The following is a 12,315-nucleotide window of genomic DNA, read 5'->3' as shown; positions in this document are numbered from 1 at the left end:
AAGAAAGAAAGAAAGACTGGTTTTAGGCAAGCCTCACTAGATTCTAGCTACAGAAGTCAGGCAGGCTCAGATGACACTAGAATTATTATTCTTCCTATGTCCTACCCAATTATACTGGTCAGATAATAGCAGGGCAGCAAATAAGACCCTCACAGTAATATATACAATACTAATTAACAGAAATGCCAAGATTAGCATCGGTATCCTGGATCTTGCTGTCACTAAAATGATAAAAGTACTAACATAATGAGGAATGATATACTACCTACGGTCTAAATAATATTCATGAAAATTAGGATGAGAGAGCAGTGAGAATAAGCACTGAGGAAAAGGTATTTAATCCCAGGATCTGAATACATATGGGGATAAGGCTGTGAGCACAGGCATATGTGAACATTTGGGAATTTTTTCCTTTACTCTTAAAGTAATTAAGACTGATTCAGTTTGCCAAAGTTCATTAACTAAAGGCAGCTGTATTACCCACATGATAAAATACATCAAAAATTGGCAAGCCATTTACACTCCCCAAGCTACTTACAACTGAAAACAGTCACAATAGATTTTAAAATTAAATTTCTTCATAGGGAGTGACCTTAACTATCAATTTGAACAAACTTTTAAATTGCTTATATTAAAAACATTGAAAATGTTATCAAAACAATGCTTCCTTCCAGAAAAAATATGCAACACCTGTTACATTTTAAATTTGTAAAACGCTTTGATATTTTAAACTACTTAAACCCACATTTTCAAAAGCCATAAAAATCTGCCATAATTTCAAAGGAATGCTTCTAATTAAGATTTAACCAACGCATATGAAGGGCAACTGAACAACTTACCTTATAGGTTTTTTGAGGGGAAACCTGAAACAAAGAAAAAAAAAGGGGAAGATGTAGTTATTTCACTTATAAGACTGTTATTAAATTTATTCATTCTACTAAAGCAGAATAAGAGATATAAACCTTGTGCAACTTTCCCAAAGCAAGATTCGGCAAACAGTTGGAGTAAAAAGCTGGATGCTATTTTTTAATAACTCCTTTGTTAAATCTTAAATTGCAGGTGCATTTACCATGAGCTGCCACTGAGTATGGGTTCTCCTTTTAAAAAATCTGAACGCAGGGTGCCTGGGTGGCTCAGTGGGTTAAGCCGCTGCCTTTGGCTCAGGTAATGATCTCAGGGTCCTGGGATCGAGGCCCGCATCGGGCTCTCTGCTCAGTAGGGAGCCTGCTTCCTCCTCTCTCTCTCTGCCTGCCTCTCTGCCTGCTTGTGACCTCTCTCTGTCAAATAAATAAACAAAATCTTTAAAAAAATAAAAAATAAAAAATAAATAAAAAATCTGAACGCAAACAGCAACAGCTAAATTTACTAAGGGCTTATAAGATGTTAAGCACTATTCTAAACTGTTGACAAGTGCTATCTCATTTAACCCTAAAAAATACCTATAAAGATATTATTTCCATTTTACAGATTTTAAAAAACTAAGGCAAAGAGAAATATATTGCCATTAAAATATTATACTCACTTTCCCTAGCAAGGAAAGTTTTTTCCTGTCCATCCCCTCTCCCCATTCCCCAAGATATCTGGGTGGTGATTACTGCTGTATTGACCTGTCTACTACCCTTTGATCATAATTAAATCACAATTCTCATTTATGTTTAGCATTTATAACAGAAATCTAGAGAAAATACCATTGCAGTACTACCAGTTACTAAGACTATGTTCCAAAAGTAGAAAACAAAAGGGTACATCTTTTCTTTCTTCCAGTCTACAAGCTATTAAGAACTACTGCATTTCCTCCTGGTTGCCTTTTTTGAAAGAAATATTACTGGAGGCTTCCTGATAAGAATTTGACGTTACACATAAACATTAAGTCTACATGTGTTTTCGGATTTCCTCCCGTTCCCCTTTCAGATCTGTTATTTGAGAAATGATCACAACTGATGGCATTTTATGTAAAGATTATCTAGCCTGAGTAACAAAAATGGGACTTATTAAGAGTATCAATAAAACTGTTTTTTTTTAAAAGGTCATTAATAAACATGGTAAGAAACAAACATAAAACAATGATAACTTAAATGATTATTTTATTTGTCATGGAGACAGTTTAGTTAAAAAAAAAAACCCTCTAAAGTACAAGTTTAATTACCATTTCCTTTAACTCCGATAAAAACTAGAATTGATGCAAAGAAAAATACAAAGAATCTAAAAACTTCCATAATAAGTGCATGTTCACTCACAACAAAGTCAGGGATGACAAGGAAAAGAGGTTCTGGGGTAAGAGTAAACTGCTCTAGAGAACAGACCAATTACAAAAGATCACGAAATTTTCAGAAACAGGAAGTCCATCCTTACTTGCTGGGGGAGTAAGGGGAGGGGGGAATGTTTTTTTAATTTAGACATGAACATAGGAGCTGGCAGAAAAGAATTCCCAACTGAGTTTCTACAAAGGATAATACCTGCAGTTAGCAACATTAGCCACTCTTCCTGATAGCGGTTATAAAAACTCCTACCCCAAAACAATGCTGCTTGCGTCAGGGCCTGCAACATCCAGGGAGATTCTGGTAAAGAATCCCGGAAGTTCCCAGACTACGGTTGTAAACCAGCTTCCTGAGCTGCCTTCTCTTACGAGGGAATGGGAAGGGAGGGGAAGGAGGAGAATAAAAATGGAGTGAAAAGATGAAGAACAAGGACTACTGCACAGTAAAATTCGCTTAACACAGTCGACTTACTACATTCTTAAAGTACAGGTGAAGAGCTTCTCTCAAACACAAATTTTTAAATCCAGTACTTCTTCTCTAATCACTAAATTCCACAATTAGCCCAACACTAGGCTGAAGAAACAATTCTGGTCCCCCAAATCGTCTATTTTCAAGACCCTGTCCATTCTGCAACCCAATCATACAACTGTAACAACCTCCTCTGGTTAGCTATCTATGGAAAAGAGCTGTAGTTGAATGCTGAATTACGTTGGAAGTCCTTAATAAATTGTTATCTGGCTTTTGAAAATACCATATCAATCACTTGGACATTTAGTCAACAATGAACATGTCTGTGCACATTTACATATGTGTGTATTGTTCCAGATATGAGACGAAGTCCAAGTATGAATACAAAGACCCATAATTTCAAAAGGAAAGTGCTGTCAGAAATTAGAGCCATTGGGATAAGATCACTAGATGCCCTTACTTTCGATTACCTATACTAAGCACACTTGAATGCCACAAATTCTAACCAAGAGCCTTAAAGGTCATGATTATATTTACTCACTTGACTCAGGATGCCTTTTTCTTGTAAGTTCTGAGCTCTAATATTAAAGCCCAGGAAGCAATATATAGAAGCCTCCTCAAAGTTTTTATTTGCATACTCCTCCCAGTATGTTATTACAGTGTAAAGGGAGTTGTGATTTGGTACTTAAATAAATAACCCTAACCCAATAAATAGTATTTCCTTTAGTAAAACTTCCAGTTTTAGCCAGGTTTAAACACACACACACACACACACACACACACACACACACACACTTTTTACTATACAATACATACATATACATGACTTTCTAATTGGGATATCCCTTTAAGACTGTTAAACAGAATTTCTTCTAGATTAAAAACATTACAAACGGCCATCAAGGTTTTTGTTAACACATATTTGCTTATAATATATAGCTGATTAGAAGTCATTTTTTCCTTTTATAGATAACTTTTTATGAGAAAAAAGCCTTTGATATTACTCCTGAAAGAAAGTGTCCTGAAAGAAAAAAATAGAAATACCACACTTAAACCTTAATTCCTACCCTCTCTATTTTCAAGGTATTAGATGTTTTTTCCTCAGGTTTAATTTTGGTGAATAATTTGGGACTCTGGATGGTTCTTTATAAGGGGTGACTACAAAGAGGAGAATTAAGTTCAGGATATTTTACCTACACTGGATAGTGGGCAAGTTTTCATTAGCCTGCTAATGTCAGCTACTAAATTTAGAATTCTCAATAATTCCATTGTAAGATACATCCTGATCTTAGCAATGTTAAAAGGCAGGATGAAAAGCCCATGCACCTTGGAATCCATGAAATACAGCACTAGCTTACTGGAATTCATGCCAGTGATGAGAGTTTCTAGACAAAGAACTCTGCAAAACAGACTGCAGGTAAGAGAAATCTAGGGCTCAATCCTCATGAAATGATGACAAACAACAATGCAAAAAAATACAGATTCCATTACTGTTACAGTCAATGAAAACTGCACGTGATCTCAAGGCCTCATGGACAAGGGCTCCTCAGAAAAAAAATAATGAGGTTCATATTCTAGTTTTGCAGTTTAAAAGGTGCTTTAACACTTGTACAAGGTCCTCAGGCTCTCCAAAAATCTTCTGGAAAATAGTGATTATACTAGTTCCTATCTTACAAATTTGTTTTGAGAATTAGAACATGCAAAGCATTAAATGAGAAGCACTGTCTAGCACTTAATAACCATTAAGTTATTATTAATTATTAATCAGAACAAAAATAAAATCTGAGCTTTAGAGACTTAACTTCAAATTAAATAGAAAAGAAAAATAAACTTAAAAACTAACAATATTCAGGGGTGCCTGGGTGGCTCAGTGGGTAAAGCCTCTGCCTTCAGCTCAGGTCATGATCTCGGGGTCCTGGGATCAAGCCCCACATCAGGCCCTCTGCTCAGCAGGAAGATCAGTTTACAACTAAACTTTTCATTTTCCTAGCAAGTAGGGTCAGAGGTTTGTTGTTTTTTTTTTTTTTTTTTTTTTAAGCCTGTGAAATTGTGTTGACCATACCCACCACTTAGCAAGAGTCCATTATTTCCCATCTCCTTTAAAGCATCAAGAATGATTACGGCAGGGCGCCTGGGTGGCTCAGTGGGTTAAGCCGCTGCCTTCGGCTCAGGTCATGATCTCAGGGTCCTGGGATCGAGTCCCACATGGGGCTCTCTTCTCAGCAGGGAGCCTGCTTCCTCCTCTCTCTCTCTGTCTGCCTCTCTGCCTACTTGTGATCTCTGTCTGTCAAATAAATAAATAAAATCTTTAAAAAAAGAAAAAAAAAAGAATGATTACAGCATTCTGTGTCCTGGATGTAAATCAAGTTTTTTTTTTCATCTGTTTCTAGAAAATAATTTAAATATCCTGAAGCACAACACTAAAGGTTGAAACTACTCCAATGTGAATATGAACCAGCTAGCTCTAGTATTGTATCGTTTTTCACAAAATAACAAAACAGCTAAAAGGGCATTTAAGTACCCTTAAGTATAGGGATTTAGAACATACTGCTGACTTCAGCTAAACTTAATTCAAACTTTAGATCTCTAGACAGTAAGATTCATAGAGCCAAAAGTAGTAATGACCACTAACACTCCTAGCTCTCCAAAAACACCAGTCATAAATCCTTTCGCCACCTACAATTTATAACTGGTCTAGCTTACACTCACTAAAAGAACTAAAAACTACAGAAAAAGCAAAAAAAAAAAAATCTGAAAATTATCCACCATTGTACCTTTTTATTGGGATATAGATCTAAAGCATGAAAAGCTGTCAGCAGAGCTGACATAAACATGAGTTATATCAGAAAGACTCGAAGAGAAGCTACAGCTGAAAGGATGATTCGAGAATTTTCATGGTGTTGTTATTAGTTTTAAACCTCTGGACCTTGCAATACAAAACCACAGAAAGAAGGACCAGGGAGCTCAGTTCTGGTGTAAAATCCAAAAATGATTCACTAGAATGTAACATAAGACAATCTCAAATTAAATTCTTAAATATAACTTAGGATACTGCTACTTTTATTGAAGAACTTAACACATAACGATCCTTAGTCTTTCCTAGACATACTTTGACAAATCAAACAGTAAATTCTAAATTATTTTAATTGCCTCTGCCAGATATTATAAATCAGATATTGGTTGTTTCTGAACTGGGAAAAATAATTCACAATGAAAATAACATTTATTTATTATAGGCTCTTCTTTCCTCATGGACAACCTAAAATAGTATTACTTTAGGCAATATCTCCTGTAAGGTTTCTAAATAACTCTGCTTTGAGATAATGAGTATCATCATTAACTTATACAGTGTCTTTCTTGACTTCCAATTATTCACTTCAAAGAACGAAGCAAAGGGAACTGCCAGAAAAAAGAAAACCTCAAACTACTTAGTATCTTCTTTCCACTCAACACCATTCAAAATATCAAATCCATGCTTATATGAGATACTAACATCATTAAACAAATATAAACAATAAACAAACTGGACTCTACAGAATAATCTCAAAATTGACAAAATAATGACGATACATAATTTTCATTTGATAGGGATTTAAATCTTTGTTTAACTAAACTTTTTATTTAAATTCAATTTAATTAACATATACTATATTATTAGTTTCTGGGGTAGAATTTAGTGATTCATTCATTGCACAGTATACAGCCCTCATTACTTCAAGTGCCCTCTTTAATGCCCATCACCCAGTTATCCCATTCCCTTTCCTACCTCTCTTCCAGCAACCCTGTTTGTTTCCTAGAGTTAAGAGTCCCTTATGGTTTGCCTCCCTCTCTGTTTTCACCTTCCCCGTGTTCATCTGTTTTGTTTCCTAAATTGCACGTATGAATGAAATCTCTGTGGTATTTGTCTTTCTCTGACGACTTACTTTGCTTAGCAAGTAAGGATTTAAACCCTAATCTTACTTCACAATTCCTAATTTCAGAATTTGTTTGGAGAAGTGGTTCAAGACAGCCAAGTAGGATGATCCAAAACTCACCTCTTCCCATAAACACAAAAATTCAACAGCTAACATGCAACAATTTCTCTGAAAAAGTTCTGGAAACTAGATGAACAGTGCCTTCACAAAAAAAAATAAAAGGGCCAATTTGAGACCGGTAGGAGAGGGAGAGACAGGAGAGGTGGGGTGCTCTTGCCAACACCCCACCCCAGGCACGGAGACCCACAATCAGAAGGGATTTTAAAAAAATGGAACTTTTGCCTGAGGAACAAGGGGGTTTGTGCCCCACATCGAGCACCTCAACCCCTGGGTCACGCACCAGAGAGATAAGCCCCTCAAACTTAATATAAACAGGGATTAGGTCCTGGAGAACCACAGAAATGTAGGGAATTGAGAACCCACTCTTAAGAAGGTTTGCAGGCTGACTCACTCGCCCTGAGACCTAATCCAAAAGCAGCAGTTTGAAAAGCTCCTAGACCAAATGTGAAAGAGACCCAATTAATCATCTTAAAGCAACTGCCAGAGTGTCAGGAACCTGCTGGGACTCTCTCCAAGAAAAGAAACATTGGAAAGTACCATTTTTGTGATCATATTCTACCTTGCTAATGCTACTTTGTTAATTTTTACAACCTCCCCCTAACCTGCTAGTGCAGGTTGGGATCCCCACTTCAGTGCCTAACCATGCTGCAGCTGGGCAACACCCCCCTCTACTCCTGACGCCACCATCACAGCCCCACCACAGCCAGTAGGCATGTGCAGCACACACAGGGGATGCTCCTTGAGAGCCTGGCTCTGGTGACCAGGGAGACAGTACCTCTCAGTCCCATGGGTCATCTCCCACAGAAGGCCACATCTTCAAGACTCAGAGAGGTTTTGCCTAATACATGAAAACAAACACAGAGACTCAGACAAAATGAGACAGGAATAGGTGGCAAACAAAAGCACAAGACAAAACTTTAGAAAAAGTCCTTAATGAAACAGAGATAAGTAATCTACCTGTTAAAGAGTTCAAAGTAATAGTCATAAAGATGGTCATCAAACTTGGGAGAAGTCAACAAAGAGAATATATAAGAAAGTACCAAAAAGGAGGCAGAGAGCAAAAGAATATAGTAACTGAACTAAAAAAATACACTGGAGGAGTGTGACAGCCCACTGGATGAAGAGAGAAAGGGGCAGAAAACTTATTTGAAGAAATGATGGCTGAAAACTTCATTACCCCAGGGAAAGAAACAGACATCCAGGTCCAGAAGGCACAAAGAGTTCTACACAAAACAAACCCCCAAAAATTCACACCAAGAAACATTACAATTAAATTGTCAGAAGTTAAAGATAAGGGGCTCCTGGGTGGCTCAGTGGGTTAAAGCCTCTGCCTTCCGGTCAGGTCATGATCCCAGGGTCCTGGGATAGAGCCCTGAATCAGGCTCTCTGCTCAACAGGGAGCCTGTCTCCCCCCCACCCACCCTGCCTGCCTCTCTGCCTACTTGTGATCTCTGTCAAATAAATAAATAAAATCTTAAAAAAAAAAGTTCAAGATAAAAAGAGAATCTGAAAAGCAGCAAGAGGAAAACAATTTGTTATGTACAAGGGAAATCCCACATGCTATCAGCAGATATTTTAGCAGAAAATTTGCAGGTCAGAAGAGAGTGGCACGACATATTCAAAGAACTGAAAGGAAAAAAAACTCAAACCAAGAATATGCTATGGGTGTGTGTGTTGGAGGTGGGAGAATACTCTACTGGCAAGGTTACTATTCAGAATAGAAGAAGAGATAAATAATTTTTCAGATAAGCAAAAGCTAAAGGAGTCCATCATCACTAAACTGTCCTTAAAAAAACTTTTTTTTAAAGGTCTTCTTTAAGCAAAAAAGCAATTAATTAATGACAAGAAAACATGAAAGTAAAAATCTCACTGAAAAAGATAATATATGTAGTTAAGGTAGTGCATTAGTCATTTATAAAGCTAGTATGAAGGTCAAAAGGCAAAAGTACTAAAAATATAAATATAAGAACTCAATAAGAACTATAAGTTTTTGTTTTGTGGTTACTGTGAGGTTCACAAATAACATCTATATATAGCAATCTATTTTAAGTTGATGATAGCCTAAATTTGAATACATTTTAAAACTACATTTTTACACTCCCCATGTTTATTTTTGATGTCACATAAGATAAAAAACTGTGATGCATTTGTGAAGCTCACAGTAACCACAAAGCAAAAATTTATAATAAATACACAAAAGAAAATGAAGAGAAACCTGTACATAACACTAAAGGAGGTTATAGAGCCAAAAGGGAAGAAAAGGGAAGAAAAAGGAAGAAAGAAACAGAGAGGAATTACAAAAAGAGCCAGAAAACAATTAATAAAATGGCAATAAATACATTCCTATCAATAATTACTTTAAATGTAAATGGACTAAATTCCCCAACCAAAAAGTACATAGTGGTTGAATGGATTAAAAAAACAAGACTCAGAGATATGCTGCCTACAAGAGACTAATTTCAGAAGTAACACAGAGATGGAAAGTAAAGGGGAGGAAAAAAATATTCCATGAAAATGTGAACTGAAAGAAAGTTTATGTAGCTATGCTTGTAACAGACAAAATAAACTTTAAAATAAAGACTCTGGGGCACCCAGGTGGCTCATTTGGTTAGGCGTCTGCCTCGGCTCGAGTCATGACTTTCAGCAGGGAGTCTGCCTCTTCCTCGCCCTTTGCCCCTCCCCCCCACTTGTGCACACTCTCTCAAATAAAAACTTTAAAAAATACTTTTTCTTAAAGATTTTATTTATTTGAGAGAAAGAGAAAACATGAAAGGGGAGAGATCAGAGGGAGAAGCAGACTCCCTGCCGAGCAGGAAGCCTTATGTAGGACTCGATCCCAGGACTCCAAGATCATGACCTGAGCCGAAGGCAGTCACTTAACCAACTAAGCCACTCAGACACCCCTAAAAAATGCTTTAATACGTTAAAGAAAAGCATTAAATAATGATAAAAGGGTCAATCCAGCAAGATGATACAACATTTATAAATATATATGCACCCAACATAGGAACACCAAAATAAATAAAGTATTAATAGACCTAAAGGAAGAAACTGACAACAATACAGTAATGGTAGACATCTATAGATAAATCATCCACACAGAAAATCAACAAGAAAACACTGACTTTAAACAACACATTAAACTAGATGTTCTTAATAGATATATATGGGACATTCCACCCAAAAGCAACAGAATACACATTCTTCTCAAGTGCACATAGAACACTGACAGGATAGATCACATGTTAAGCCACAAAACAAGTTTCAATAAATTAAAGAATACTGAAATCTCATCAAGCACCTTGTCCCACCACAACATTATTAAACTAGAAATCAATTACAAGAAGAAAACCAGAAAACACAAACATATGGATTAAACATGCTACCAAACAACCACAGGGTCATCAGAGAAATCTAAGCAATAAAAAAAAATGTCTAGAGACAACTACAAATAGAAATACGACAACATGCAACAATTATTGGGAGACAGCAAAAGCAATTAGTAAGAGGGCAATTAATAGCAATGCAGGCCTACTTCAAGAAACAGAATGGGGGCACCTGGGTAGCTCAGTTGGTTAAGCAGCCAACTCTTGGTTTCAGCTCAGGTCATGATCTCTGGGTCCTGGAATCCAGTCTTGTGTAGGCTTGTGCTCAGCAGGGAGTCTGCTTGAGGATTCTCTCTCTCTCTCTCTCTCTCTCTCTCTCTCCCTGCGCCTCTCCCCCCAACTCACGTGCACATATGCAGGCACCCTCTCTCTCAAATAAATATTTATATAAAGACTTATATAAAGATTTTATAGGGACGCCTGGGTGGCTCCGTCTTTAAGCAGCTGCCTTCAGCTCAGGTCATGATCCTAGGGTGCCGGGATCAAGTCCTGCACTGGGCTCCCTGATCAGCCAGAAGTCTGCTTCTCCTTCTGCCTGCTGCTCTCCCTGCTTGTGCACGCTCTCTGTCTGTGACAAATAAATAAAATCTTTAAAAAAGAAGATTTTATATAAAGTACATTAAGATTGAATATTCAAATTTTGTAAACTGAAGCAAGAACTGTGCAAAATTTGTTAGGATAAGCTGCTTTCTGCAGATTTGCCAAAGGATACAACTGTCCTTCTGAAAAAGTAGAAAGTCTTAGTTGGCTTTCACCTTTTGTATTGAGGTGTCATTAACACAAACTCCACGATTAACCTGAATTTGAGAATTTTATGAAAATGTAAAATTAAAATATAAAATTTCAAATAACACTGTATCTTCTATGATATAAAAAAAGTTCTACTCAAAATGTAAATTCTTATGTATCACTTTAAAGCACATATTTGATATTTTTGCAGTTTCCATTTTTATTAAAGAAAAAATCTAAAACATCCATTAAAAATAGCATCCATAGCAAGGAATACCAATTCGACAAGAAAACAAATTACAATGCATTTATCCTAAATGTTCCTAAACATTTCTTACCAAATGCCAACACAATTACAAGAATAGGAATCCTATTTTGAAAATCTTAGGAGAAGGAAAAACAGAATTACACTAACACCCAAATCACTGAGTATTATTCAACAGCTCTATTTACCTTCAGGTATTGTACTTGGTATGCTCAGAACTTGAATACAAAGAAGGCTAATTCACCATCCCATCTATACCACAAAGCTGAACAGACAAGGATTTGCCAAAAAAATAGGGAGTCAGAGAAGTATAAACCTAATTCCAATATACACTAAAAATGTTCAAAATTTCCTTGAACTAAACCTACATAGGCCTATTTCTTTTTTTTTTTTTTAAGATTTTATTTATTTGACAGAGAGAGATTACAAGTAGGCAGAGAGGCAGGCAGAGAAAGAGGAGGAAGCAGGGTCCCCGCTGAGCAGAGAGCCCGATGCGGGACTCGATCCCAGGACCCTGAGATCATGACCTGAGCCGAAGGCAGCGGCTTAACCCACTGAGCCACCCAGGCGCCCCTTATAAACAAATAAAAACCTCATATACTTCCCAGAAGAACTCTAAGAGAATAAGGATTGCTCACACTCCATGTTTTCTACTTATAATTTTTAAAATTACGTAAGAAATACATTATGAGTACTTTAGTCACATATTATTAAATTTATGTCATACTCCTCAGTTGGTGAAATAGCTCCATAAATAAATAAAACAGGCTATATAAAAATATCAGTAAAGATAAGACTAGTATCAGTAAAGATAAGACTAATAATAAAAGAACTGATCATAGCCAATATAATTACAATTAAATTTTCTATATAACACACATCCACATTCATAAAAATATTTTATTTTCTTCTAAGGAAATTATTTTTCATTAAAACTACTTTTACTAGCTATGTGTATAATTAATGTTATAATGCAATTTCTGGCTATAAACTAGAGATTTCTCTTCACAAATGCTTTGGTTCTGGCATCAAGTATTAACAATTCTTCAATTCCTCTTAGCTATCCATTTAGTTTATCATGAAACCACATTCTCTCTCTTTTTTAAAAATATACTTTATTTATTTATTTGAGAGAGAGAGAGAGGATGAGTGGCTGGCAGGCATATAAGGAGAGG

At 36.3% G+C, this 12,315-nt stretch overlaps 1 protein-coding gene across 5 annotated transcripts in view; it reads right to left on the bottom strand.

Moving 5' to 3' along the window:
* The window catches only part of ARHGEF12 (Rho guanine nucleotide exchange factor 12), a 143,092-nt gene that overhangs the window by 72,666 nt on the left and 58,111 nt on the right, over window positions 1–12,315 (bottom strand). For all 5 annotated transcript variants that reach the window (XM_044258060.1, XM_044258056.1, XM_044258057.1 and 2 more), the window contains exon 2: window positions 840–863. In XM_044258060.1, coding sequence (XP_044113995.1) covers window positions 840–863 — 24 coding nt within the window. The remainder of the gene's footprint in view (window positions 1–839; window positions 864–12,315) is intronic.

The sequence above is a fragment of the Neovison vison genome, chromosome 7 (assembly GCF_020171115.1).
Source record: "Neovison vison isolate M4711 chromosome 7, ASM_NN_V1, whole genome shotgun sequence".
NCBI lineage: Eukaryota > Metazoa > Chordata > Mammalia > Carnivora > Mustelidae > Neogale > Neogale vison.
The sequence above is the reverse complement of the archived record's forward strand: the minus strand, read 5'-3'. Positions and strand labels throughout refer to the sequence as shown.